Source organism: Oncorhynchus clarkii, chromosome 11 (genome assembly GCF_045791955.1).
Source record: "Oncorhynchus clarkii lewisi isolate Uvic-CL-2024 chromosome 11, UVic_Ocla_1.0, whole genome shotgun sequence".
Taxonomy (NCBI): domain Eukaryota; kingdom Metazoa; phylum Chordata; class Actinopteri; order Salmoniformes; family Salmonidae; genus Oncorhynchus; species Oncorhynchus clarkii.
In genome coordinates, this window is record NC_092157.1 from 27,309,078 (window position 1) to 27,337,017 (window position 27,940).

Sequence of the window (27,940 nt, forward strand, 5' to 3'; positions counted from 1 at the left end):
ATGCGCTTTCACCGTAGTCTCAGTGCAGCGATGGCGTCTTCCATTACGGTGTGCAGGTTGCATTTGAGGGGCAGCCTCTCTAAATGCTTTAAAAAAGTAGATTCATGTTTTCAAAGAAAGTTCGGAACTAGTACTGCTGCTACGAAGACCGATGCACCCAATAAGAAATATAAAATCGGTAGGTTTCTCATCCACCGACCACACACACAACAGGGCTGTAACCACATGATTTGTAACGTTAGATTGCTGACGTTGCTACCTAGCCAAATGTGACCGACCGACCGGATCAAATAGGTCTTATGTAGCAACATTTGCATTTTATTTATTTGTTTACATTGGATAAAGTAGAGACTCAGAGTTACAGAATGGTATATCATCATTTTTGAGGAACAATGGTTAAGTAATTCTGCTTTGAAAGTTGATAAACTTCTCACTTTTGAGAACGGCCTTTGAATGTTTTGGTAGCTACTGGAGAGCTCTTCTTTGTCTACACCCATTCAGCATCGTTCACACCCTCTTAAGCTTTAGCCCCACCCATCTCATTTCGATCTCGGATGTACAGAGCCACGCTCAGGCCGACGATTTGTTTACCACTGATTTCAAAACTAGATCCGACAGAGAGTGGAGATCAACACTTATGCAGCTCCACTACACAATACATTCAAAAAAGACGAGTTCACCAGGACACAGACTGGCCAGCTCAAATAGACAGAAGCAATCTATATGGCAGACCAATCTGTACTCCTCTCTTCACATGTCCAGCCCACTCATTATCTCAGCTAATCATGGCTAGTGGGAAGGTTGCTGGCTTTTTCTGTGGCTTAACCAACTAGGCTCGTAATTTAACATTTAAAATTTTATTCGTATTTACAGATGGCATACACGTTTGTTATTAAGGCACATGAAAGTTCACATTTTCCCAGAAGGCATTTCTGGCAAAAAAAAAATGTAATTATCAAAATGCATGTTTCCATTCAAATGACTTTCCTGTGAAGTAGTGACAAGCGACATACGCCTGGTTTTCTGAAACGAGTCACATGTCTATTAATTATAGTGAGCTGCCAGTTCTCCAAAGAGTATCAATGGATAACTGCTTATCTCCAGCACAAACTCCCTTCCACTTGTCAGGTCATGTAGCCATTGTCTCTTGCATGAAATCGACTAGCCCAATAAGCCTAACGTTAAACCAAGGACCTTAGCTACATGTTCTGTTTCGAGGCGAATTGGTTCTGGCAGCCAAATAAGCTATCTGAACGTGAATGGATTCTCAATTGCGGTACAGTTCTAGAAAAATAAAGCCCTCTACTTTCATATCACAATATACACTTACTGTACAAAACAGGAGGTTGGTGGCACTTTAATTGGGGAGGACATGCTCCTGGTAATGGCTGGAGCGGAATGACATCAAATGCAGTGCATTCAGAGAGTATTCGGACCCCTTGACTTTTATTACATTTTGTTACGTTACAGCCTTATTCTGAAAATGATTAAATAGTGTTTTCCATCATCAATCTACACACAATACCCCATAATGATAAAGCAAAAACTGTTTTTGGGGGGCAGATTTATAAAAAATAAACATCACATTTACATAATTATTCAGGCCCTTTACTCAGTATTTTGTTGAAGCACCTTTGGCAGCGATTACAGCCTCATCTTCTTGGGTATGATGCTACAAGCTTGGCACACCTGTATTTGGGGAGTTTCTCCCATTCTTCTCTGCATTATTGCACAGCATTATTGCATTATTGCACAGCTATTTTCAGGTCTCCAGATATGTTCCAAGTCCGGGCTCTGGCTGGGCCCCTCATGGACATTCAGAGACTTGTCCAAACCACTCCTGCATTGTTTTGGTTGTGTGCTTAGGGTCGTTGTCCTGTTGGAAGGTGAATCTTGCCCCAGTCTGAGGTCCTGAGCAGATTTTAATCAATGATCTCTGTACTTTGCTCCTTTCATCCTTCCCTCAATGCTGACGAGTCTCCCTGCCGCTGAAAATATCCCCACAGCATGATGCTGCCACCACCATGCTTCACCTTAGGGATAGCGCCAGGTTTCCTCCAGACATGATGCTTGGCATTCATGCCAAAGAGTTGAATCTTGGTTTCATCAAACCAGAGAATCTTCTTCCTGATGGTCTGAGAGTCCTTTTGGTGGCTTTTGGCAAACTCCAAGTAGGCTGTCATGTGCCTTTTACTGAGGAGTGGCTTCTGTCTGGCCACTACCATAAAGGCCTGATTGGTGGAGTGCTGCAGAGATGATTGTTCTTCTGGAAGGTGCTCCCATCTCCACAGAGAAACTCTGGAGCTCTGTCAGAGTGACCACTCCCTGACCAAGGCCATTCCCCGCCAGGCAGCCAGCTCTAGGAAGAGTTTTGGTGGTTCCAAACATCTTCCATTTAAGAATGATGGAGGCCACTGTGTTCTTGGGGACCTTCAATGCTGCAGAAATGTTTTGGTACCCTTCCTCAGATCTGTGCCTCGACACAATCCTGTCTCGGAGCTCTACGGCTTGGTTTTTGCTCTGACATGCACTGTCAACAGTGGGACCCTATATAGACCGTTGTGTGCCTTTTCAAATAATGTCCAATCAATTTAATTTACCACAGGTGGACTCCAATCAAGTTGTAGAAACATCTCAAGGATGATCAATGGAAACAGGATGCACCTGAGCTCAATTTTGAGGATGTGAATACTGACAGTACCAGCCAAAAATGTGGACACACCTACTCATTCAAGTGTTTTTGTTTATTTGTCCTATTTTCTACTTTGTAGAATAATAGTGAAGACATCAAAACAATGAAATAACACACATGGAATCATGTAGTAACCAAAAATCAAAATATATTTTATATTTGAGATTCTTCAAAGTAGCCACCCTTTGCCTTGACAGCTTTGCACACTGTTGGCATTCTCTCAACCAGCTTCACCTGGAATGATTTTCCAACAGTCTTGAAGGAGTTCTCAAATATGCTGAGCACTTGTTGGCTGCTTTTCCTTCACTCTGCGGACCAACTCATCCCAAACCATCTCAATTGGGTTGATGTCGGTGATTGTCGAGGCCAGGTCATCTGATGCAACACTCATCACTCTTCTTGGTTATATAGCCCCTACACAGGCTGGAGGCGTATTTGTTCGTTTTCCTGTTGAAAAACAAATAATCGTCCCACAAAGCGCAAACCAAATGGGATGGCGTATCGCTGCAGAATGCTGTGGTAGCCATGGTGGTTAAGTGTGCCTTGAATTCTAAATCAATTACAGACAGTGTCACCAGTAAAGCACCCCCACACCATCAAACCTCCTCCTCCATGCTTCCCGGTGGGAACCACACATGCAGCATGCAGATATCATTACTTTCACCTACTCTGCATCTCACTAAGACATGGTTTTCAGAACCAATAATCTGGCTGTCCTCATGAAAACCAGTTTCATCATAGCGCTTGATGGTTTTTGCAACGGCACTTTCAAAGTTCTTAATTTTCCGGATTGACTGACCTTCATGTCTTAAAGTAATGATTGACAGTCATTTCTCTTTGCTTATTTGAGCTGTTTTTGCCATAATATGGACTTGGTCTTTTACCAAATAGGGCTGTCTTCTTTATACCACCCCTACCTTGTCACAACACAACTGATTGGCTCAAACTTATTAAGAAGGCATTAAATTCCAACTTTTAACAAGGCACACCTGTTAATTGAAATGCATTCCAGGTGACTACCTCATGACGCTGGTTAAGAGAATGCCAAGAGTTTGCAAAGCTGTCATCAGGGAAAAGGCTGGCTACTTTGAAGAATCTCATATAAAATATATTTTGATTTGTTTAAAACGTTTTTTGATTGCTACATGATTCCATGTGTTATTTCATAGTGTTGATGTATTCACTATTGTTCTACAATGTAGAAAATAGTCAAAATAAAGAAAAATCCGTGAATGAGTAGGTGTGTCAACTTTTGACTGGTACTGTATGTAAACATGCTATTTCAGTTTTTTTAATACATTTGCAAAAATGTCTAAAAGCCTATTTTTGCTTTGTCATTATGGGGTATTGTTTGTAGATTGATGAGGAACAAAATGAATTGAGTCCATTTCAGATTAAGGCCATTCCATTTACTCCGTTCCAACTATTATTATGAGCCGTCCTCCCCTCCGCAGCCTCCTTTGCTGTACAATGTTTTAACCTATTTTAACAGTTGCAGCCGATAGGATTTTTTTTAGTGACAAAATGTTTGTGCCGCCTGGCTTCGTTTAGGTCAGGGATGGGTAACTTTGAGGTAGGGGCCACAAAAAATCTCCACCCAGTGAACCTGCCCTGAACTTAGTCACAGTTACTCAACCTTGCACATTAGAGGCTGCTGCCCTATGTAAATTGACATGGAACACTGGTCACTAATGGAACACTGGACACTTTAATAATGTTTCCGTATTGTTTTACTAATTTCATATGCGTCATACTGTATTTTAGTCAAGGCCATCCTTTTCAACTATTGCTGTACATTATACTATTCTATCCTACAGATATACTATGTATTCTATCCACTTCCTGTCCACAAGGTCTATACATCCCATATCATATATATTTATATTCCGGACCCCGACATTGCTCGTCCTAATTTTTCTATATTTCTTAATTCCATTATTTAACTTTTAGATTTGTGTGTATTGTTAGATATTACTGCACTGTTGGAGCTAGTAACTCAAGTATTTTGCTACATCTGCAATAACATGTGCTGAATATGTGTGTGCAGCCAATAACATTTGATAAGGAAATCAGTCAATTGAAATAAATTCATTAGACCCTAATCTATGGATTTATTTTTACATGACTGGGAATACAGATAGCTTTTAAACTTTTCTTTAAAGGTAGGGGCGTGGATCAGAGAACCTTTCAGTATCTGGTGTGACCATCTGCCTTATACAGCTTGACACATCTCCTTCGCATAGAGTTGATCAGGATGTTGATTGTGGCCTATGGAATGTTGTCCCCCTCTTCAATGTCTGTGCGACGTTGTTGGATATTGGCGGGAACTGAAACAATGCTGTTGTACACGCTGATCCAGAGCATCCCAAACATGCTAAATGAGTGACATGTCTGGTGAGTATGCAGGCCATGGAAGAACTGGGACATGTTCAGCTTCCAGGAATTGTGTACGGATCTTTGCGACATGGGGCCGTGCATTATCATGCTGAAACATGAGGTTATGGCAGCGGATGAATGGCACGACAATGGGCCTCAGCATCTCATCACGCTTCTCTGTGCATTCAAATTGCTATCGATAAAATGCAATTGTGTTTGTTGTCCGTAGCTTATATCTAGCCCATATCAATACACCGCCACCACCATGGGGCACTCTGTTCTAGAGGGCGACCGATTAATCAGAATGGCCGATTTAATTAGGGCCGATTTCAAGTTTTCATAACAATCGGAAATTTTTGGACAATGTTTTTTTTATACCTTTATTTAACTAGGCAAGTCAGTTAAGAACACATTCTTATTTTCAATGACGGCCTAGGAACGGTGGGTTAACTGCCTCGTTCGGGGGTAGAACGACAGATTTTCACCTTGTCAGCTCGGGGGATCCAATATTGCAACCTTACAGTTAACTAGTCCAACGCAATAACGACCTGCCTCTCTCTCATTGCACTCCACAAGGAGACTGACTGCCTGTTACGCGAATGCAATAAGCCAAGGTAAGTTGCTAGCTAGCATTAAACTTATCTTATAAAAAACAATCAATCATAATCACTAGTTAACTACACATGGTTGATGATATTACTAGATCTTATCTAGCGTGTCCTGCATTGCATATAATCTGACTGAGCATACAAGTATCTAAGTATCTGACTGAGCGGTGGTAGGCAGAAGCAGGCACGTAAACATTCATTCAAACAGCACTTTTGTGCGTTTTGCCAGCAGCTCTTCGTTGTGCGTCAAGCATTGCGCTGTTTATGACTTCAAGCCTATCAACTCCCGAGATGAGGCTGGTGTAACCGAAGTGAAATGGCTAGCTAGTTAGCGCTCGCTCTGAGCCTTCTAGTAGTTGTTCCCCTTGCTCTGCATGGGTAACGCTGCTTCGATGGTGGCTGTTGTTGTTGTGTTGCTGGTTCGAGCCCAGGGAGGAGCGAGGAGAGGGACGGAAGCTATACTGTTACACTGGCAATACTAAAGTGCCTATAAGAACACCCAATAGTCAAAGGTTAATGAAATACAAATGGTATAGAGGGAAATACTCCTATAATTCCTATAATAACTACAACCTAAAACTTCTTACCTGGGAATATTGAAGACTCATGTTAAAAGGAACCACCAGCTTTCATATGTTCTCATGTTCTGAGCAAGGAACTGAAACGTTAGCTTTCTTACATGGCACATATTGCACTTTTACTTTCTTATCCAACACTTTGTTTTTGCATTATTTAAACCAAATTGAACATGTTTCATTATTTACTTGAGGATAAATTCGTCAGAATAATTGGTATAAGCTTTATTGGCCGTCCAATAATCGGTATCGGCGTTGAAAAATCATTATCGGTCGACCTCTACTCTGTTCACAACGTTATCATCAGCAAACCGCTCGCCCACATGTTGTCATACACGCTATCTGCCTGGTACAGTTGAAACCGGAATTCATCTGTGAAGAGCACACTTCTCCAGCATGCCAGTAGCCATCAAAGGTGAGCATTTGCCCACTGAAGTCGGTTACGACGCCAAACTGCAGTCAGGTCAAGACCCTGGTGAGGACGACTAGCATGCAGATGAGCTTCCCTGAGACGGTTTCTGACAATTTGCGCATAAATTCTTTGGTTGTGCAAACCTACAGTTTCATCAGCTGTCCAGGTGGCTGGTCTCAGACGGTGCCGCATGAGAAGAAGTTGGATATGGAGGTCCTGGCCTGGCATGGTTACACGTGGTCTGTGGTTTTGAGGCCGGTTGGACGTACTGCCAAATTCTCAAAAATGACATTGGTGCTTATGGTGGATAAATTAATATTCAATTCTCTGGCAACAGTTCTGGTGGACATTCCTGCTGTCAGCATGCCAATTGCCTGCTCCCTCAACTTGAGACATCTGTGTCATTGTGTTGTGTGATAACTGCACATTTTAGAGTGGCCTTTTATTGTCCCCTTCACAATGTGCATGTGTAATGATGCTGTTTAATCAACTTCTTGATATGCCACACCTGTCAGGTGGATGGATTATCTTGGCAAAGCAGAAATGCTCACTAACAGGGACGTAAACAAATTTGTGCACACAATTTGAGAGAAATACGCTTTTTTTTTTTTTTTGTGCGCATGAAACATTTCTGGGATCTTTTATTTCGGCTCAAGAAACATGAGGACCAACAATTTGCATGTTGCGTTTTTGTATTTTTGTTCAGTGTAATTAGCGCAGGTACTCCTCTTTCTAACGTCTGTTTTCCGTTTAACAAGCGCTGTAACATGGACATATGGCAGTGTGGGAACCGTAACCCTATAAAGCTAGTGTAGTAATCTAACCTTTTTTTTTTCGTTTTTTGAAAATTATTTATTGCTGATATGAAAGATGCATTCCTTATGTTTCCCAAACTGTGCATTTTAACATTCAGAACGAGCGTCAGGGTTCTTTAATAAAACTCCCCCGGCCAGAACATACTGAAGGTAGTTGGCGTCCTATGAATGTTATAAATTAACTTGCCATGATGTGACTCTTTGTTTTTGCCTTGTCTTTAGAATTTAATGATGGCTAGATTTCGTCATGGGTTATGATTTTCAGACCAAAATAAATGATATCATCTTGCTAAAGTATGTCTGTTTTCTTGGTTTTAGACTCAAAGGATGGAAACAAATCTTTTTACACAGTCCAAGAGGAGAAGATAGAGCAGGCAGAGAGATCTGTCCTTATCAGCTGCCCGGCCAAAACCAACGAGAAAAAGTTCCTCAGCTATTTATCCAGACATGGAGATATCAACAAATGTTTCTTTTATGAAAGCTACGTAAGTATTTCAGTTGTGCTGAAATCTGAGTCTACAAATAAACACTCAGAAATAAGTAAATAATACAAAAACATGCTGTAAAGGTTGTGAAAGATAACTGACTGTGCTGTCACTGTGCTCATGTTTGGCCTTCCAGGGTACATATGCCGTGGTGGAGTTTTCCAACAAGGAGAGCCTCACATCACTCCACGAAGGGACGGCCATCCCCAGTATCAACCATGAAGCTACAGTGCCTTTCAAGTCCAGACTGCTTTCGCTCAGAAACGCTGGTCCTGTGGACATGTCCAACGACCAGTCCGCCCCTCCGTGCCAACCACAGACCACCATACACATTAACGACCTCATACAGAGACTTTCCAAAGAAGCCAGTGTAGGTCGACATGACCTGGTTTCAAATACTAGCTAAACGACTGAAGTTGTCTGTCTGAATAAAGATTAGCATAGATACATAGAGTACCAGTCAAAAGTTTCTACATTGTAGAATAAAAGTGAAGACATCAAAAACTATGAAATAACACATATGGAATCATATAGTAACCAAAACAGTGGTACTACAAACAAATCAAAATATATTTTATATAGCCAGTCTTTAGTAGCCAGGCATTTGCTTTGATGACAATGTAGAAAATAGTCCCAAAAAATTAAGAAAAACCCCTGAATGAGTAGGTGTCCACATTTTTGACTGGTACTGTATGTCTCAGGGACAACGAATAGGTATTGTTAGCTTTTGTGCTAATTGTTTCCAAGATATTCAACTTTATTATTGTTGGTTAACAAGGATCTCCAGATAACCCTTGCTTTAGGCTTAATATTGAACACAAATAATAACACTGTTTTGGTGTTCTCTCTTTCTTTATCTCAGATAGACCAACAAATCTCCTCCCTTACAGAGACATACCAGCTGACGGAAGAGAACGTCTGCCTACGCTTCCTGGTCTGCTCTCTTCTAAAGGACATAGCTGCTGCATATTTCCCAGAATGCACCATTCGGCCCTTTGGCTCCTCCGTCAACGGCTTCGGGAAGCTGGGCTGTGACCTAGACATGTTTCTGGACCTGGACGGCATCAGTGGAAGGAATCTGAAAAGGGTGAGGATGAGGACTATGTAGAAACCACATGTCATGGTTCTTAGATGCCAATTTTGACCTCTGGTTTTTTTTTTCTCATAAAACAGCTGTAGAGAGATTTGTCTCATGTTTTCTGCCTCATACCTTCTCCTTTTTAATAAGATTGTCTTTGTTTACATCTATTATTACAATAGCTTGTGTAAGATAGGACATCAAGAACCCTGTTAACCAGACCCTTACTGTTGTTGAGCTGTAGAACATTTGTTCAAAGAGACGGGAGGGACTTCCTGTAGCTATTTTTTTTTTTTTACATTTACATTATAGTGTGGGGGAAAAGCCCCATAAGGCCTTTATCAGTGCTTCTCTCTCGTGCGCTCCCACACACACACACACACACACACACACACACACACACACACACTGGGTAAACATTCCGCTAAGAAGGATCTTAGGGAAGTGAGAGATGTGCACAATGCTACAAATCACCATTTCCTCACCTGTAGTCAAGGCTGTTAAGTAGAAACAGAAGACCCTTGTGCGTAAAGAGAGTTTGCAGAGCTTGTCAAAGCTCTGTCTTCTATGTGAATGTTGAGAGTCAATCTGACTTGCAAATATTGACTTGGTTTTATTAGATTGAAATGATGCACTTTTCTCTATGTATGGTAGGGTTTAAAAGTGGGAACCAGGTTACTGAGATTTTCCGCCCAAACCCATTCTCATTTCCCGAGATAAATAATGTTGAGAAACCGGTATTTTTTTTGTCTAAGTCTGGCTTATCTAAGGCCTTCTCTGCTCTACTATCTGCATGATCAATCATCAACGCTCAGTGTGATTTACTTAAGTCTATTTACTTAAGTCGCCATAAATGGAAAGGGCTGGGTGCGACAGCTTCTCCTACCTTGCCACCATCCCGTTGCATCAGATCAGCACAGAAAAAAAGAATCCATTGAATATGTCACAACTTGTGAGATGATATGCAGAGAGAGAAGGTCAATTTAGCCGAGATGCAAAAATGCTAAATATGCACGTGCGACGTAGCCTATCAACTCTGGCTTCATTCAAACATTAGACCAGTCATCACAACGCTAGCAGCCTACCATATTTACTCAACATAAAGTCCCCAGTAGCAGATGACATCCTGCAACTAGTGAGGTCTGGCCGCCTGACAACCTGCCCGCTCGACCCCATCCCCTCCTTTCTTCTCCAGACCATCTCTGGAGACCTTCTCCCATTCCTCCCTTCTCTCATCAACTCATCCCTCCCCTCTGACTTCAAAATGGCCCGAGTTGCTCATCTCTTCAATAAACCAACACTAGACCTGTATCCCTTTTCTTTCCAAAACACTTGAGCGTGCTGTCTATGATCAACTTTCTCAACCATCAGATCCTCCTCTCTACTCTCTCAGGGCTGGGTGTCTCAGGCTCTGCAAACTTGGATTGCATCTTATCTGGCAGGCCGCTCCTACCAGGTGATGTGGAGAGAATCTGTGTCTGCACCACGTACTCTCACTACTGGTGTCCCCCAGGGCTCAGTTCTAGGCCCTCACCTCTTCTCTCTATACACCAAGTCACTCGGTCATATCCTCACATGGTCTCTCCTATCAATGTTATGCGGATGACACTCAACTACTTTTCTCCTCCCCCCCCTTCTGACACCCAGGTGGCGACACGCATCTCTCCGTGCCCGGCAAATAGCTCAACTTGGATGTCGGCCCACCACCTCAAGCTCAACCTCGACAAGATGGAACTGCTCTTACTCCCGGGGAAGGCCTGCCCGCGCCAAGACCTCTCCATCACGGTTGAAAACTCCACAGTATCACCCTCCCAGAGCGCATAGAACCTTGGCGTGACCCTGGACAACACCCTGTTGTTTTCTGTAAACATCAAAGCAGTAACTCGCTCCTGCAGGTTCATGCTCTACAACATCCGTAGAGTACAACCCTAATCACACAGGAAGCGACCTAATCCAGGCACTTGTCCTCTCCCGTCCGGACTACTGCAACTCGCTGTTGGCTGGGCTCCCTGCTTTTGCCATCCAACCCCTACAACTTATCCAGAATGCAGCAGCACGGCTGGTTTTCAACCTTCCCAAGTTCTCTCATGTCACTCTGCTTCTCCGCACACTCCACTGGCAAGACCATGGTGCTTACTTACGGAACCCTACCTTCAGGCTCAGCTCAGTCCAAGCTGTTCCTTGTCCTGGCACTCCATTGGTGGAACCCCCCCCCCCCCAGCTCTGACTACTGACAGCTACATTATCAAGGGAAAAATGTGCTTTCTATGCGGGTGTCCCACCTAGCTATCTTAAGATGAATGCAATCTCTAAGTCGCTCTGGATAAGAGCTTCTGCTTAATGACAAAATTGTAAAACGTCCCTTAGGCTTCTTGCATGGCTTCTATAAATGTAATTGCTTACTATACGTGCAGGCTACACATGACCTCTGGACGCAGTTAAGGTAGACAATTCCCTGTGACAGTCACCACAACAAGCGGGATATCATGAAGGCAAAACAGCCATCACCTTCCCAAACTCCCCCGATAGCCAGGTGCAAGGGGAGAGAGACGGGTCAACAAGCTGTCTGACATTTTTCCGTCAAAGTTAGGCTAAAGCGAATGTAAAGTTTACTAGACCTATGGTCATTTTTTTACCTGCTCGGCCAACTTTTTTTTTTGAAGGTTATATCAACGAAATAGCGTGGTGACTTCGAGAGAACTTTGATTAAATGGCAACAAATACAACAAGAAAATGGTAGATTCATGTATATATTTCACCATTAACAGTGGTGTAATCCTGTCAGGTTTTTCTCCCGCTGGCAGTATATGCGTTTCAACAGAACGGGAATACCGGGATGCCTTGTACGTTTTTTAAATTTTCTCGGGAAGGAAAATTGATAGATTCTCTGGTAAAATATTAAACCCTTGTGTGGGCAGGCACACACAATTGTTAGTGTCTATGTCGTCCATAAAAAAAAAATTCAGCCTTGGGCCTGCCATCTTCACTCACAATACTGTAACCCTATGCATTTTAACACTATGTTTCAGTAATGAAAAATGTTATGTTCCATCTGCCCAGCCAAAAGCAGGGCTCTCCTTGGAGTACCAGACAAAGAGGTCTGCGTCTGAGCGGGCGTGTACCCAGAGTATCCTGTCTGTGATCGGGGAGTGTGTAGACCAGTTTGGGCCTGGCTGTGTCGGGGTGCAGAAGATCCTCCAGGCTCGCTGTCCCCTAGTCCGATTCGCCCACCAACCGTCAGGGTTCCAGTGTGACCTCACGGCTAACAATAGGTAACACACACACACACACACACACACACACACACACACACACATATTTTTTTGGTTTAATCAGTCTCAAACAGAAGTTGGTTTACATCCATCATGGTTAATCATCAGTGTGATTAAATTAGAACAGCTTTTATGATGCTTAACCAGTGCCTTTTAAACAATTGTGAATCATGAAAGCACATTTCTGCCTGCCTAGGTGTGATTTTGAATTGTTAATCTTTAAAGTTCCCTTTCACAGAACTATTAGTCACCCTTTTAAATGGCATTTAGCTCTCATGCTTCATCGAAACTCTCTACCATGTTAGTTCCTCGTTGCCCTTAATCTACTGGCGTTGCACAAACGAGACAGAAACTTAAGTTATTTAGAAACGGCTCTGAATGCTGGTTCCAAGCTGGCTAGTCCAAAACTGGTTGGGCACCAGAGAGGGGGGAGGATAAGAGGGAACATAAAAAAGAGGTGGCTTGTGTTTATGCCCTGAAACTAGTCAGGCACCAATGAGGGAGAAGGCACCAATGAGGGAGGGGGGGGGGGGGGGCACCAATGAGGGAGGTGGCGAGAGAGGGCACCAATGAGGGAGGTGGCGAGAGAGGGCACCAATGAGGGAGGTGGCGAGAGAGGGCACCAATGAGGGAGGTGGCGAGAGACAGGGCACCAATGAGGGAGGTGGCGAGAGACAGGGCACCAATGAGGGAGGGGGAGAGAGACAGGGCACCAATGAGGGAGGGGGAGAGAGACAGGGCACCAATGAGGGAGGGCGAGAGAGACAGGGCACCAATGAGGGAGGGGGAGAGAGACAGGGCACCAATGAGGGAGGGGGGCACCAATGAGGGAGGGGGAGAGAGAGCGAGAGAGGGCACCAATGAGGGAAGGGGAGAGAGGGCACCAATGAGAGAGGGAAGAGAGACAGGGCACCAATGAGGGAGGGGGAGAGAGGACGAGACAGGGCACCAATGAGGGAGGGGGAGAGAGGGCATCAATGAGGGAGGGGGCGAGAGAGGGCACCAATGAGGGAGGGGGAGAGAGGGCATCAATGAGGGAGGGGGCGAGAGAGTGCACCAATGAGGGAGGGGAGAGATGGCACCAATGAGGGAGGGGAGAGAGGGCATCAATGAGGGAGGGGGAGAGAGAGAGATGGCACCAATGAGGGAGCGAGGGAGAGAGAGAGAGAGAGCACCAATGATAGAGAGAGGACACCAATGAGGGAGGGGGGAGAGAGAGGGGGGGGCACCAGGGAGAGAGAGAGAGAGAGGGCACCAATGAGGGAGGGAGGGAGAGAGAGAGGGGGCACCAATGAGGAAGGGCGGGAGAGAGAGGGCTCCAGGGAGGGTTAGAGAGAGAGAGTGCAAAAGGGAGATGGAAGAAGTGAGACTGCTTGTTTCACTTCTTCTCTTGGTCTGACGGATACTGTGGTTAGCCTGAGAGGTAAGCTACCACATACACACCTTCTAATGTTCAGAAACAAACCCACCCACGCCTCAGTTTATTAGGAAATAGAGTAGAGTAGAGCGCATTTCTCAATGCTTATGTTAAATCATAGAAGGGTATGGTTATGCATGGTTTGTCATACGGAACCTTTCAAAATAGAGGGATGTTTTGGTACTAAGTGAGAATTGTAAAGTTCAGCTAAATGCTGCCCTCTGGAGGATATTGTGCCACTGTCTTTCATATTCTCTTCTCACCAACTTCTGTAACCTTCATGGTTTCTCACATCAGATTGAGAAGTTTTGTACAGAGACTATCATATCAAACAAATATATATCAGATCGAAAATAGCATGTTATACCTGTTATAAATTGTAATATTAGGAATGGTGATAGAAAGTAATTTTAAGAAAGATCCATTTAAAGGCACAGACAGGGTTAAGTGTGTCATTTAATGAAACTACTGTAGTCCTAACTGTCATTCTGTGTGTCCACAGGGTAGCGATGAAGAGCTCGGAGCTTCTGTACCTGTATGGGGGGCTGGACCGGCGGGTGCGTTGCCTGGTGTTCAGTGTCCGGTGCTGGGCTCGGGCCCACAGTATCACCAGCAGCATACCTGGAGCCTGGATCTCAAACTTCTCTCTCACTGTCATGGTCCTATTCTTCCTCCAGAGGAGAACTATTCCTATCCTACCCACCCTGGACCACCTCAAGGAACTAGCAGGTATCTTACAATGGAGCACTGTGGACAATTTAACAATCAATACTATCGGTACCTCACCTCCAAAAGAGCTAGCAAATAGTAGTCTGTAGTTCTGCATTGTTACACTTCCTAGTTTTATTCAGAAAGGTAGAAATGGACTTTCAGCGGGGAGCAATGGACCACTGAGCGAGTGCCAATTGGGTTATTAAATTATTATTTATTTAATTTCAAGCAATTGATTGTTGAGCCTTGTTGTCAACAAATATCTGTGTTGGTGTAGTGCAGTGATGCTCACACTCCTGCTTCCCTTGTCACCTTGGCTGTCAGATAATTGCATTCCTCCCTCCCTCCATCCACCTTAGCCTAGACAGAGACACTATCTCAGGCAGCATCACATAGTGCTTAAAGGCCCCATCACTCTGGCAGGGGCCAAGACCCTCCCAGCATTGGGCATCTATTTAATCACGCACAGCTAATTCATACACACCACCAGCCTCTCCTCTGACCCTCAGCTGACATGGTCAAGAAGATTGGTACCAAGGCTCTGATGGAGAGCCAAGCTTGATCAGAATTTTTTTTTCTGTTTTCCCTCTTCTTTCTCTCGTTTGTAATTGCTCTCTTTGACATCTTATCCTCCTTTTTTGCTCTCTATCCATCCCACTCTTTGCCTGTCAGTTTTCTGAGTGACAACATTAATCTTTTAAGGCTCTGTAAAAATCTGCGTTGTGGAGGGAATAACGTAATCCAGACGTTAATCCAAGATGACGTAGCAGTCGGACGTGTGTTTGTCTTGTCCCATGTAAAGAGTCGGTTTCGTGTTTTTTTTATTCGTATATATTTTTAATCTCACTTTCCACCGACGATCTAAATATACTTTCCTGCAACCCGCCTCACCCAATGTGGTACTGATCTGCTATTTTTATACGTTATAACCGGAACCTCCATCAGAAGCTAGCCAGCTAACTAGCTAGTAGTCACTGTTATCCACAGCTAGCGGTCTTCTCCTTTTTAGATCGGACACAAGCCAGCTTTAGCTCGGTCAATACCTGCCAGTCTGCACAGCGTGATATCAACCCAGAGCATATCGGACTGCTTTTCTCCACCACATCACCGGATTCCTGCCGCAAGCTCTGGGCCATTACACCGGATCATCTTAGCTAGCTAGCTGCAACTGACTAGCTACTGCTGGCTAACGCCTCTGTCCCGAAGCAAGCACCTGTTAGGTTTTAGCTAGCCTCGAACTAGGCCCATCTCCCGGCTAGCCGAAGAGGTATACCTGCTAATTTTGTGGGCAACAATACTTTTGCCAATTGGCCTGGACCCTTTATTGCCGACGCGGAGCCCCGCTGATCCATCACGACTGGTCCATCCCCAACTACAACATTTTCCGTTAAGATAAATCCCCATTTGGCAGTTCTTTCTATTGTTATTAACTGTACGTTTGCTTATCCCAGGTGTAACTCTGTGTTGTTTTTGCTGCTGTGCACTAAATTTCTTAGATTTTCCACAGAACTCAGTGGTCTCCTTTACACTCATGTGAATTGGTTTATATCGATAGGGCTTAATTAAACTGTTTCTTTCAGAAGAAATATAAAAAGCATATGCATAACCATGGTAGCAATTGAAAGCGAACAGTTTGGCGATAATGGGGAAATGTATTAGACAAAAGGTGAGTGCATGACAGTTGATGACTGAATACGAACATTACACTGTTGATTTTAAATGTGTATTTTACATTTACTGTTATTTTCACCGCATTTGTTGACAACAAAATCCGAAAATACTCTGGATACATTCAGTAACATGATAAGAATATTCCTGGAAAATGGGGTGTAGGTGCAAAGAGTGTGGAAAGCTGTCATCAAGGCAAAGGGTGGCTACTTTGAAGAATCTCAAATTTAAAATATATTTTTATTTCACACTTTTTTTGGTTACTACATGATTCCATATGTGTAATTTCATAGTTTTTGATGTCTTCACTAGTATTCTACAATGTAAAAAATAAAGCAATCCTTGAATGAGTAGGTGTCCAAACCTTCATCGCAAAACAGTGTGTTTTAATATAGTTTTATCTAAAAATGATAACGTTTTTAAATGTTTCATTATTTTTATGAAATTCACTGAGGAGGATGGTCCTCCCCTCCCTCCTCTGTGGAGCCTCCACTGATAGCATGTTACTTTACAGCCACTTCGTTCCAATGCTTATTGGTGCCCAAATCAGCCATTTTCAACCTGTATACAGGTATGAATGTATAGGGTTAAGCATTGTTCTGGACTTAGAACATCCACTTTTGTTGTTTTCTATTAAAGTTTGATTTTGAGACCTAAAACCTGGAAAAACAAAATGGAGAGAACTGAATTTGGGGGAAAAACAGAATCAGGCAAATAATAAAACAGATTTTATGGGGACCTAATCTTTGTCTTGTTCAGACTGCCCAATTCCGGTCCTAGACATCTACTATATTGTATGTAATTTAAGCTTTCCCTTTTCTCTTATACAAGGCCCTGCATGTGTAATGTGTCATTTACCTTGTGTGTAGTGTCTTACCTTGTGGTATATACCTTATCATTTACCTTATGCTCCCCCACCCCACCCTTTTCTACAAGGCCCTCTAGATAAGAGTGTCATCGAGGGAAACGACTGCACATTTGTCAGCGACTTCACAAAAATACAACTGCAAGACAACACAGAGACATTAGGTGGGCCCATAGCATAAATGTGATTATTTTGTATTTTATTTCCACATGGAAACAGGTTTCTTCATCCGTATGAATGTGGTATTTCTTAACATACTCTTTTCTATTTCCTTTCAGAGCAACTGCTGCAGGAGTTCTTTGAGTTCTATGGAACCTTCGCGTTCAACCGCATGTCGATCAATATCAGAAAGGTAACACACAGACAAACAATGAATGCGCACTAATTGGCGGGAGTCAGTGCGCATTAGTGGAGAGAAACTTGTCTAGCGCGTCTTTGCCATATACTCTTTTTTAAAATTTTTATTATTATTATTATTTTTTATAACCAGCGCACCGGTTTAAACTTTATGACCTGTGTATGGTCTAAATCGGGTATTCCCAAACCCCAGGGGTACGAGCAATGCAAACGGGGGTACGCCAAATAAAAATGTGATTCACATTTTAAAACAAAAAATTATATATATATATATACAGTGCAGTCCAACTAGTGAATTTACATCTCTGTGTGGCACAACACACACGCACACACACACACACACAGTGTAGGAAGGAGTTGATTGAGTAAATGATTAGATGGAGATCTTAGTACTGTCTTTCGTTGTGCCTGTGATGTACAGTGCCTTGCGAAAGTATTCGGCCCCCTTGAACTTTGCGACCTTTTGCCACATTTCAGGCTTCAAACATAAAGATATAAAACTGTATTTTTTTGTGAAGAATCAACAACAAGTGGGACACAATCATGAAGTGGAACGACATTTATTGGATATTTCAAACTTTTTTAACAAATCAAAAACTGAAAAATTGGGCGTGCAAAATTATTCAGCCCCTTTACTTTCAGTGCAGCAAACTCTTTCCAGAAGTTCAGTGAGGATCTCTGAATGATCCAATGTTGACCTAAATGACTAATGATGATAAATACAATCCACCTGTGTGTAATCAAGTCTCCGTATAAAAGCACCTGCACTGTGATAGTCTCAGAGGTCCGTTAAAAGCGCAGAGAGCATCATGAAGAACAAGGAACACACCAGGCAGGTCCGAGATACTGTTGTGAAGAAGTTTAAAGCCGGATTTGGATACAAAAAGATTTCCCAAGCTTTAAACATCCCAAGGAGCACTGTGCAAGCGATAATATTGAAATGGAAGGAGTATCAGACCACTGCAAATCTACCAAGACCTGGCCGTCCCTCTAAACTTTCAGCTCATACAAGGAGAAGACTGATCAGAGATGCAGCCAAGAGGCCCATGATCACTCTGGATGAACTGCAGAGATCTACAGCTGAGGTGGGAGACTCTGTCCATAGGACAACAATCAGTCGTATATTGCACAAATCTGGCCTTTATGGAAGAGTGGCAAGAAGAAAGCCATTTCTTAAAGATATCCATAAAAAGTGTAGTTTAAAGTTTGCCACAAGCCACCTGGGAGACACACCAAACATGTGGAAGAAGGTGCTCTGGTCAGATGAAACCAAAATTGAACTTTTTGGCAACAATGCAAAACGTTATGTTTGGCGTAAAAGCAACACACCATCCCCACTGTCAAACATGGTGGTGGCAGCATCATGGTTTGGGCCTGCTTTTCTTCAGCAGGGACAGGGAAGATGGTTAAAATTGATGGGAAGATGGATGGAGCCAAATACAGGACCATTCTGGAAGAAAACCTGATGGAGTCTGCAAAAGACCTGAGACTGGGACGGAGATTTGTCTTCCAACAAGACAATGATCCAAAACATAAAGCAAAATCTACAATGGAATGGTTCAAAAATAAACATATCCAGGTGTTAGAATGGCCAAGTCAAAGTCCAGACCTGAATCCAATCGAGAATCTGTGGAAAGAACTGAAAACTGCTGTTCACAAATGCTCTCCATCCAACCTCACTGAGCTCGAGCTGTTTTGCAAGGAGGAATGGGAAAAAATGTCAGTCTCTCGATGTGCAAAACTGATAGAGACATACCCCAAGCGACTTACAGCTGTAATCGCAGTAAAAGGTGGCGCTACAAAGTATTAACTTAAGGGGGCTGAATAATTTTGCACGCCCAATTTTTCAGTTTTTGATTTGTTAAAAAAGTTTGAAATATCCAATAAATGTCGTTCCACTTCATGATTGTGTCCCACTTGTTGTTGATTCTTCACAAAAAAATACAGTTTTATATCTTTATGTTTGAAGCCTGAAATGTGGCAAAAGGTCGCAAAGTTCAAGGGGGCCGAATACTTTCGCAAGGCACTGTATATACCGAGTGGCTAGGACATGCAAGCCCCATACTATTGTGGAGGACTTCCTGCTGCCACAAATATAGCTGAGATCAAATGGAGGAAAAGGCCAAAAAAACTATACAGACAATGCCTCCATCAAACAACAGTTTCACGACGCATCAGTGACATGGCAGGAGATGTTTTGAAACAGTTACTGCTTCACATACAAGCCAGTGAATTCTATGCATTACAGCTGGATGAGTCAATAGACGTGGCGGGCCTGGCTCAGCTCCTGGTATATGTCCATTACGTTTATGGGGGGTCAATTAAGGAAGACATCCTCTTCTGGAAACCAGGACAACGTGAGAGGATATTTTAAAGTACTGGACAGCTTTGTGAAATGAAATGGACTCTGATGGTCAAGATGTGTTGGTACCAAAGCCATGACAGGGAGACATATTGGAGTGGTAACGTGCGTGCAAGCAGTTGCTCCCGACTTCACTTGGGCACTTTACAGCATCCACCGAGAGGCTCTTGCTGCCAACAGCTTGAAAGACGTTTTGGACACTACAGTGAAAATGGTTAACTTTGTTAAAGCAAAGCCCCTGAACGCTCGTGTATTTTCTATGTTATGCTATGATTTGGGCAGCGACCATGTAACGCTTTTACAACATACAGAAGTGCGCTGGTTATCAAGGGGCAAAGTATTGACACGTTTTTTTTTTTAATTGAGAGATTAGTTTGTTTTCTTTACTGACCATAATTTTCACTTGTCTGACCGCTTGCATGATGAGTTTGTCACACGACTGGCCTATCTGGGGGATTTTCTCACCTGAATGACTCTCCGGAACTACAGTACCAGTCAAAAGTTTTAGAACACATACTCATTCAAGGTTATTTTATTTTATTTTTTTACTATTTTCTACATTGTAGAATAATAGTGAAGACATCAAAACTATGAATAACACATATGGAATCATGTAGTAACCATAAGTGTTAAACTAAACAAATCAAAATATATATTATATTTGGGTCTTCAAATAGCCACGCTTTGCACCCTCTTGGCATTCTCTCAACCAGCTTCATGAGGTAGTCACCTGGAATTCATTTCATTTACCAGGTGTGCCTTGTTAAGTTAATTTGTGGAATTTCTTTCCTTCTTAATGTGTTTGAGCCAATCAGTTGTGTTGTGACAAGGTAAGGGTGGTATAAAGAATGCAGCCCTATTTGGTAAAAGACCAAGTCCATATTATGGCAAGAACAGCTCAGATAAGAAAAGAGAAATGACAGTCCATTACTTTAAGACATGAAGGTCAATCAATACAGAAAATGTCAAGAACTTTGAAAGTTTCTTCAAGTGCAGTCGCAAAAACCATTAAGTGCAATGATGAAACTGGCTCTCATGAGGACCGCCACAGGAATGGAAGACCCAGAGTTACCTCTGCTGCAGAGGAGAAGTTCATTAGAGTTACCAGCCTCAGAAATTTCAGCCCAAATAAATGCTTCCAGAGTTCAAGTAACAGACACATCTCAACATCAACTGTACAGAAGAGACTGCGTGAATCAGGCCTTCATGGTCAAATTGCTGCAAAGAAACCACTACTAAAGGACAGCAATAAGAAGAGCAATGAACATTAAACCAGTGGATATTTGTCCTTTTTAAAATTTCATAAAAAAAAAAAAACTTCCAACCACCGTGTCTTTGTGAGATCTCCACATGTGTATTTCCCACCATAAAGCATGGAGAAGGTGGTGTTATGGTGTGGGGGTGCTTTGCTGGTGACACCGCTTGTGACTTATTTAGAATTCAAGTCACACTTAACCATCATGCCAACACAGCATTCTGCAGCGATACGCCATCCCATCTGGTTTGCCCCTTAGTGGGACTATCATTTGTTTTTCAACAGGACAATGACCCAACACACCCTCAGGCTGTGTAAGGGCTATTTTACCAAGGAGAGTGATGGAGTGCTGCATCAGATGACCTGGCCTCCACAATCACCCAACCTCAACCAAATTGAGATGGTTTGGGATGAGTCAGGCTGCAGAGTGAAGGACAAGCAGCCAACAAGTGCTCAGCATATGTGGGAACTCCTTCAAGACTGTTGGAAAAACATTCCAGGTGAAGCTGGTAGAGAGAATGCCAAGAGTGTGCAAAGCTGTCATCAAGGCAAAGGGTGGCTATTTGAAGAATCTCAAATATAAAATACACTGCTCAAAAAAATAAAGGGAACACTAAAATAACACATCCTAGATCTGAATGAATGAAATATTCTTAAATACTTTTTTCTTTACATAGTTGAATGTGCTGACAACAAAATCACACACAAATTATCAATGGAAATCAAATGTATCAACCCATGGAGGTCTGGATTTGGAGTGGCACTCAAAATTAAAGTGGAAAACCACACTACAGGCTGATCCAACTTTGATGTAATGTCCTTAAAACAAGTCAAAATTAGGCTCAGTAGTGTGTGTGGCCTCCACGTGCCTGTATGACCTCCTACAACGCCTGGGCATGCTCCTGATGAGGTGGCAGATGGTCTCCTGAGGGATCTCCTCCCAGACCTGGACTAAAGCATCCGCCAACTCCTGGACAGTCTGTGGTGCAACGTGGCATTGGTGGATGGAGCGAGACATGATGTCCCAGATGTGCTCAATTGGATTCAGGTCTGGGGAACGGGTGGGCCAGTCCATAGCATAAATGCCTTCCTCTTGCAGGAACTGCTGACACACTCCAGCCACATGAGGTCTAGCATTGTCTTGCATTAGGAGGAACCCAGGGCCAACCGCACCAGCATATGGTCTCACAAGGGGTCTGAGGATCTCATCTCGTTACCTAATGGCAGTCAGGCTACCTCTGGCGAGCACATGGAGGCCCCCCAAAGAAATGCCACCCCACACCATGACTGACCCACCGCCAAACCGGTTATGCTGGAGGATGTTGCAGGCAGCAGAACGTTCTCCACGGCGTCTCCAGACTGTCACGTCTGTCACATGTGCTCAGTGTGAACCTGCTTTCATCTGTGAAGAGCACAGGGCGCCAGTGGCGAATTTGCCAATCTTTGTGTTCTCTGGCAAATGCCAAACGTCCTGCACGGTGTTGGGCTGTAAGCACAACCAACACCTGTGGACGTCGGGCCCTCATACCACCCTCATGGAGTCTGTTTCTGACAGTTTGAGCAGACACATGCACATTTATGACCTGATGGAGGTCATTTTGCAGGGCTCTGGCAGTGCTCCTCCTGCTCCTCCTTGCACAAAGGCGAAGGTAGCGGTCCTGCTGCTGGGTCTCCTCCACGTCTCCTGATGTACTGGCCTGTCTCCTGGTAGCGCCTCCATGCTCTGGACACTACGCTGACAGACACAGCCAACCTTCTTGCCACAGCTCACATTGATGTGCCATCCTGGATGAGCTGCACTACCTGAGCCACTTGTGTGGGTTGTAGACTCCGTCTTATGCTACCACTAGAGTGAAAGCACCGCCAGCATTCAAAAGTGACCAAAACATCAGCCAGGAAGCATAGGAACTGAGAAGTGGTCTGTGGTTACCACCTGCAGAACCACTCCTTTATTGGGGGTGTCTTGCTAATTGCCTATAATTTCCACCTGTTGTCTATTCCATTTGCACAACAGCATTGGAAATTTATTGTCAATCAGTGTTGCTTCCTAAGTGGACAGTTTGATTTCACAGAAGTGTGATTGACTTGGAGTTACATTGTGTTCTTTTGAGCAGTGTATATTTAAATATGTTTAACACTTTTTTGGTTACTACATGATTCCATATGTGTTATTTCATAGTTTTAATGTCTTCACTATTATTCTAAAATGTTGAAAATAGTACAAATAAAGAAAAACCCTTGAATGGGTAGGTGTTCAAAAACTTTATACCGGTAGCGTATATTCAATGTGCGAGACAAAATTGAGGCTATGATTATGAAGTTGGAGCTCTCTTCTGTCTGCATTAACAAGGACAACACACAGGTCTTTCCATCATTGTATTATTTTTTGTGTGGAAATGAACTCAAGGTTACGGACATTGTCAAGTCTGATATTGCGAAGCACCTGAGTGAGTTGGGTGCACAATTGCGCAGGTACATTCCCAAAACGAATGACACAAACAACTGGATTCGTGATCCCTTTCATGCCCTGCCTCCAGTCCACTTACCGATATCTGAACAAGAGAGCCTCAACGAAATTGCAACAAGTGGTTCTGTGAATATTGAATTTAATCAGAAGCAACTGCCAGATTTCTGGATTGGGCTGCGCTCAGAGTTTCCTGCCTTGGCAAATCACGCTGTTAAGACACTGATGCCCTTTACAACCATGAACCTATGTGAGAGTGGATTCTCAGCCCTCACTAGCATGAACACTAAATACAGGTACAGATTGTATGTGTAAAATTATTTCAAACAGAGACTCACTCCAATACAAACCAACATTGCAGAGTTATAACCTGTGGTTATTCACAGTTTTCAATTAACAAATAGTTTTATATGTAAGATGGCTAAATAAAGAGCAAAATTATTCATTATTATTTGTGCCCTGGTCCTAGAAGAGCTCTTTGTCACTTTCCACGAGCCAGGTTGTGACGACTCACACTCATTCTTATGTTTAATAAATGTATTTTGTGTGTGTGTGGCAGGTTTACAATGATCCCTGGTTCGAATCCAGGCTGCATCACATCCGTCCGTGATTGGGACTCCCATAGGGCGGCGCACAAACTGGCCTAAGCATCGTCTGGTTTTGGCCGGTGTAGGCCGTCATTGTAAATAAGAATTTATTCTTAACTGACTTGTCTAATTAAATAAAGGTTCAATTTATTATTTTTTTTAAGTATAAAGCATGTGCGTGCACACACACAACATTTTTGTTTTAATCTGCGTCAACTAGCAAGTCATTCTGTTTCTCCATTCATCCTTAGACATAAGGGGACAGTGCTTCACTGAAAGCTTTAAACAGAAATGACCTCTTTCTTTTAGCTCTACACAGACTCTTTCACCCCTGTGCCTAATTGCCATAGTTTATAAATGGCCAGCTCTGAGGGAAGCTAGTAGTCGTAAAGTGTTGTTTGTCGATCACACACCAACATCACACTGACGTCCCTCGGTACCTGCTAAGACTACAGCCGTCCGAGGACTGTGTGATTGATGACTGCTCCTCCTCCACCCATCTCTATATGAACCCAACCTCTAGTTCTTCGCGCTCAGTAAGCAAAAACACACAACGTGTTTATTCAGTCATAGACGCCTGTTCATTTGGATACCATTTACCCAGTTAGTTTCTTTGCTTGGTTGCTCATTTTCATTGTCGCTCCTCCTTAGTCTAAAGATATAGTGTAGTAAAGACGTTAACCTGGGGTCAGTCGTGTGCATGTCCCAGGGTCAGGATTGACGTAATGAAGGAAGGCCTGTAGGAAGCGTGGTGGCCATTGCCTTTCAGTAGTCGAGAAACCACCATCAATCATCTTTACTGTGTGCTGTCTCTCTCCTGTCTCCCTCTACCTACCATCTCTCCCCCCTCTTCTCTACCTGCTCCACTTCTCTCTGACTGATGGCTTTATGCTCCATGGTCATCAATCCCTCCATCCAATGGAGCTGGAGCCTCCACCTCTCTCTTTCTTTCGCCGTCTATCCAGTCATCCTTTTTTATTTATTTTTTACAACCCCAGGCTTAGATAGGAGTTAGATGTTTTGCAGGCCATGTTTGACCTGAATTCAAACAGTACTTGTTTAGTGTCGAATACCTTGTGTGGTTCGATTGAGCCAGACTGGAGTGTTGCGCCTTTGGGACTATTCCATTGGTTCCATTTCGTCAGGCAAGCTCGATCGGGCAGCAGCTAAAGCTTTTGAAAGAAAACCAACGCTATTTGAACCCAGGCAGGTGGGTAGGTTGCGTGCAAAGAACCTTGGAGGGCTCTGCTTACGTCCCGAATGGCACCCTATCCCCGTGTCACAGACACATTATCCAAAGCAGCAATGGTGTAGCCTTGCTGTCATGCGTGACAAGGACTTAGCAAGATGGCAGAAACAGATCTAGGACCAGCCTAGTGATGGTGTCAGAGAGGGTCAGTGGTATGATAGATGAGGCGTGGTGAATCTGTGTCTACCCTGCTGGTGCTGCCCCCAGGCTCGTTCCTCATAGCTAAGCTGACACTGGCTGTGTCCCAGATGGCATCGTATTCCCTACATAGTGCACCACTTTTGACCAGAGCGCTATGGGCCCTGGTCAAAAGTAGGGCACTATATAGGGAATAGGGAGCCATTTAGAACGTGGACACATCCACGTGTTTGCCTGGCCTGGGAAGAGGAGAGGTGTGCCAGACTCAGACCAGCCCGATCCATTCTATCTGGGCATAGATGACAACAGCCACAAAACACCTGACCTCACCAGCGTGACCAATAAGATAGATGGACCGTGTATAAAGACCAGTTGGTGTTTTGACAGCTCTTTCTCACTTTCACCATCTCGTTCCCTCTTACTTTTTCTCTCTTTTTCTCTCTCTCCATCTCACGCTTTCTCCTTCTCTCGCTTGCTCTCGTTCAATCTCTTACTTTCTCTTTCTTTCTCTCTGTCTCACAGGGCAGGGAGCAAAACAAACCCGAGATGTCCCCATTGCACATCCAGAACCCCTTTGAGCCCGCGCTGAACGTCAGTAAGAATGTTAACGGAACGCAGCTGGAGCGCTTCGTGGCGCTGTGTCGGGAGAGCGCCTGGATGCTGCAGCAGCGGGAGTTCAACGTACCGCACAGCGGCAGCGCTACCGGAAACAACGCCCCCTGGGGCCTGGCAGCGCTCCTCATGCCCTCGGTCTCCCAGGTGGCCGGGGTTAAAGGTCGTAAGAAGAGGAAGAGGGAGCCGGCCAGCGAGAGGATAAAGGGCCTGCTGGAGTCTCTAAAGAACAGTGAGGTGAAGAGCTAGAGAGCGGCCATGCAGTACAGCCCCACTAGAGGTCACTGGTGAGTTCTGGGTCTATGGGTAACAGTGGCTACATGGCCGTAAAGAATGGACTTGTGAGGACTTGTCCAATTGCTTTTCACACAACTGCAAATAACCGATCAGAGCCAAACCAAGCTGTACTGATATGGCTTGCGCCATGGTTGCTGCAACCTACCTGAAAAGGACAATGTGACAACAGTTTGGTTTTGTTCAGCACGGTAGTGTGAAAAGGGTACCTGTGACCAGACTCGTTATAAGAAAGTCTGACTACTCTACATGGCGACGTTTGCACATCGATGTACATAAAGACTTGAAGTTATAGTGTCCGCTGACATCGTTTTGTTTGTATACATTTAGAGCCGATGTATTCAGATGTTTTTTTATTAAAGATCCTGAACAGTCATTCTGAAAAGTAATTCTCTCATGGCTAACTACCAGGAAGTTTGAAAAGGCGGGCTGAGTGGGCGGGGAGCTTATATTCATGAGCTCGCCTTGACTGACAGCTCTTTGAAACGCTTATGTCAAGCAACTTGGATGCAGTTAGCAGTGTTGCAGTGAAATCATCTCAAGCAAATTTTGTGAGACACAAAGCAACTCAAACAACATTGAAATTGCATCAATTAGGCCTCCCGAGTGGCGCAGTGGTCTAAGGCACGACATAATAGTGCTAGCTGTGCCACTAGAGATTCTGGGTTCGAGTCCAGGCTCTGTCGCAGCTGGCCACGACCGGGAGACCCATGGGGCGGCGCACAATTGGTCCAGCGACGTCGGGTTAGGGGAGGGTTTGGCCGGCAGGGATGTCCTTGTCCCATCGCGCTCTAGCAGACCGGGCGCAGTGCACGCTGACACAGTTGCCAGGTGTACGGTGTTTTCTCCGACACATTGGTGCGGCTGGCTTCCAGGTTAAGTGGGCATTGTGTCAAGAAGCAGTGCGGCTTGGCTGGGTTGTGTTTCAGAGGATGCACGGCTCTCGACCTTCGCCTCTCCCGCGTCCGTACGGGAGTTGTACCGATGAGACAAGACTGTAACTTCCAGTTGGATACCATGAAATTGGGGAGAAAAAGGGGTTAAAAAATATATTTTTTAATTGCATTGTTTACATAATAAAAAATATATCTCCCCATTTTGGCATGTCTCTTGTGATGTGGTTCACAGCAGCACTGATGGCTGTGTTCACTTGACTAGCCAGTAACTAGCTAACACCAGACACAGATGAAAGGGGAAATGTGTAAGTATCTTTGCCATAGATGAACAAGGTAAACTTTTAATAAGATTTTCTGACACCCTACAGTCAAATTTTGGCACCAGTAGAGTAGCTATTTAGCCTCTCTGCAAACACGCCTTCTCTGTTGGTGCTACTTATTTAAATTAGGTAAGAGAATATCATGTTACCATTGTTGAATTAAAATGTGTTAAATTGATGTCCCCTTAATAATGGATCCAAGTGTTTGACATCGGGGAGGGGACCAGAGTAACTTTATGATCAAACTTTATCAGTGTAGAAGATCTGTTTTCCTTCAAATATCATCACATTTCATGAAAAACATCATTTTGACTGTTCAGGACCTTGAAATCAGTGTCACAAAATGGACTAAGACTTTTTAATGACATAATAAAAACGGTTGTGGTCAAGTTTATTGAAATATGTTTGGAGGATAATGAACAGTATGACAGT

The 27,940-nt window shown here is 43.7% G+C and overlaps 1 protein-coding gene across 1 annotated transcript; it reads left to right on the forward strand.

Annotated features, from left to right (window-relative positions):
• Positions 1–27,897, forward strand: LOC139420419 (mitochondrial poly(A) polymerase). Its single transcript, XM_071170499.1, has 9 exons — positions 1–178; positions 7,797–7,963; positions 8,100–8,333; positions 8,826–9,050; positions 12,102–12,313; positions 14,233–14,459; positions 17,046–17,138; positions 17,253–17,326; positions 25,909–27,897. Exons 1-9 carry the CDS (start codon positions 1–3, stop codon positions 26,245–26,247), a joined length of 1,749 nt encoding a protein of 582 aa, XP_071026600.1. The 3' UTR covers positions 26,248–27,897.
• The last annotated feature ends 43 nt before the right edge of the window (positions 27,898–27,940 follow it).

Bases quoted from the DNA above. Each gene is read 5' to 3' on its own strand.
- LOC139420419 (XM_071170499.1), top strand. From the start codon at position 1: ATGCGCTTTCACCGTAGTCTCAGTGCAGCGATGGCGTCTTCCATTACG. The intron at 9,051-12,101 runs GTGAGGATGAGG...CCATCTGCCCAG, and splicing joins GTGGAAGGAATCTGAAAAGG to CCAAAAGCAGGGCTCTCCTT. The intron at 17,139-17,252 runs GTGGGCCCATAG...ATTTCCTTTCAG, and splicing joins AGACAACACAGAGACATTAG to AGCAACTGCTGCAGGAGTTC.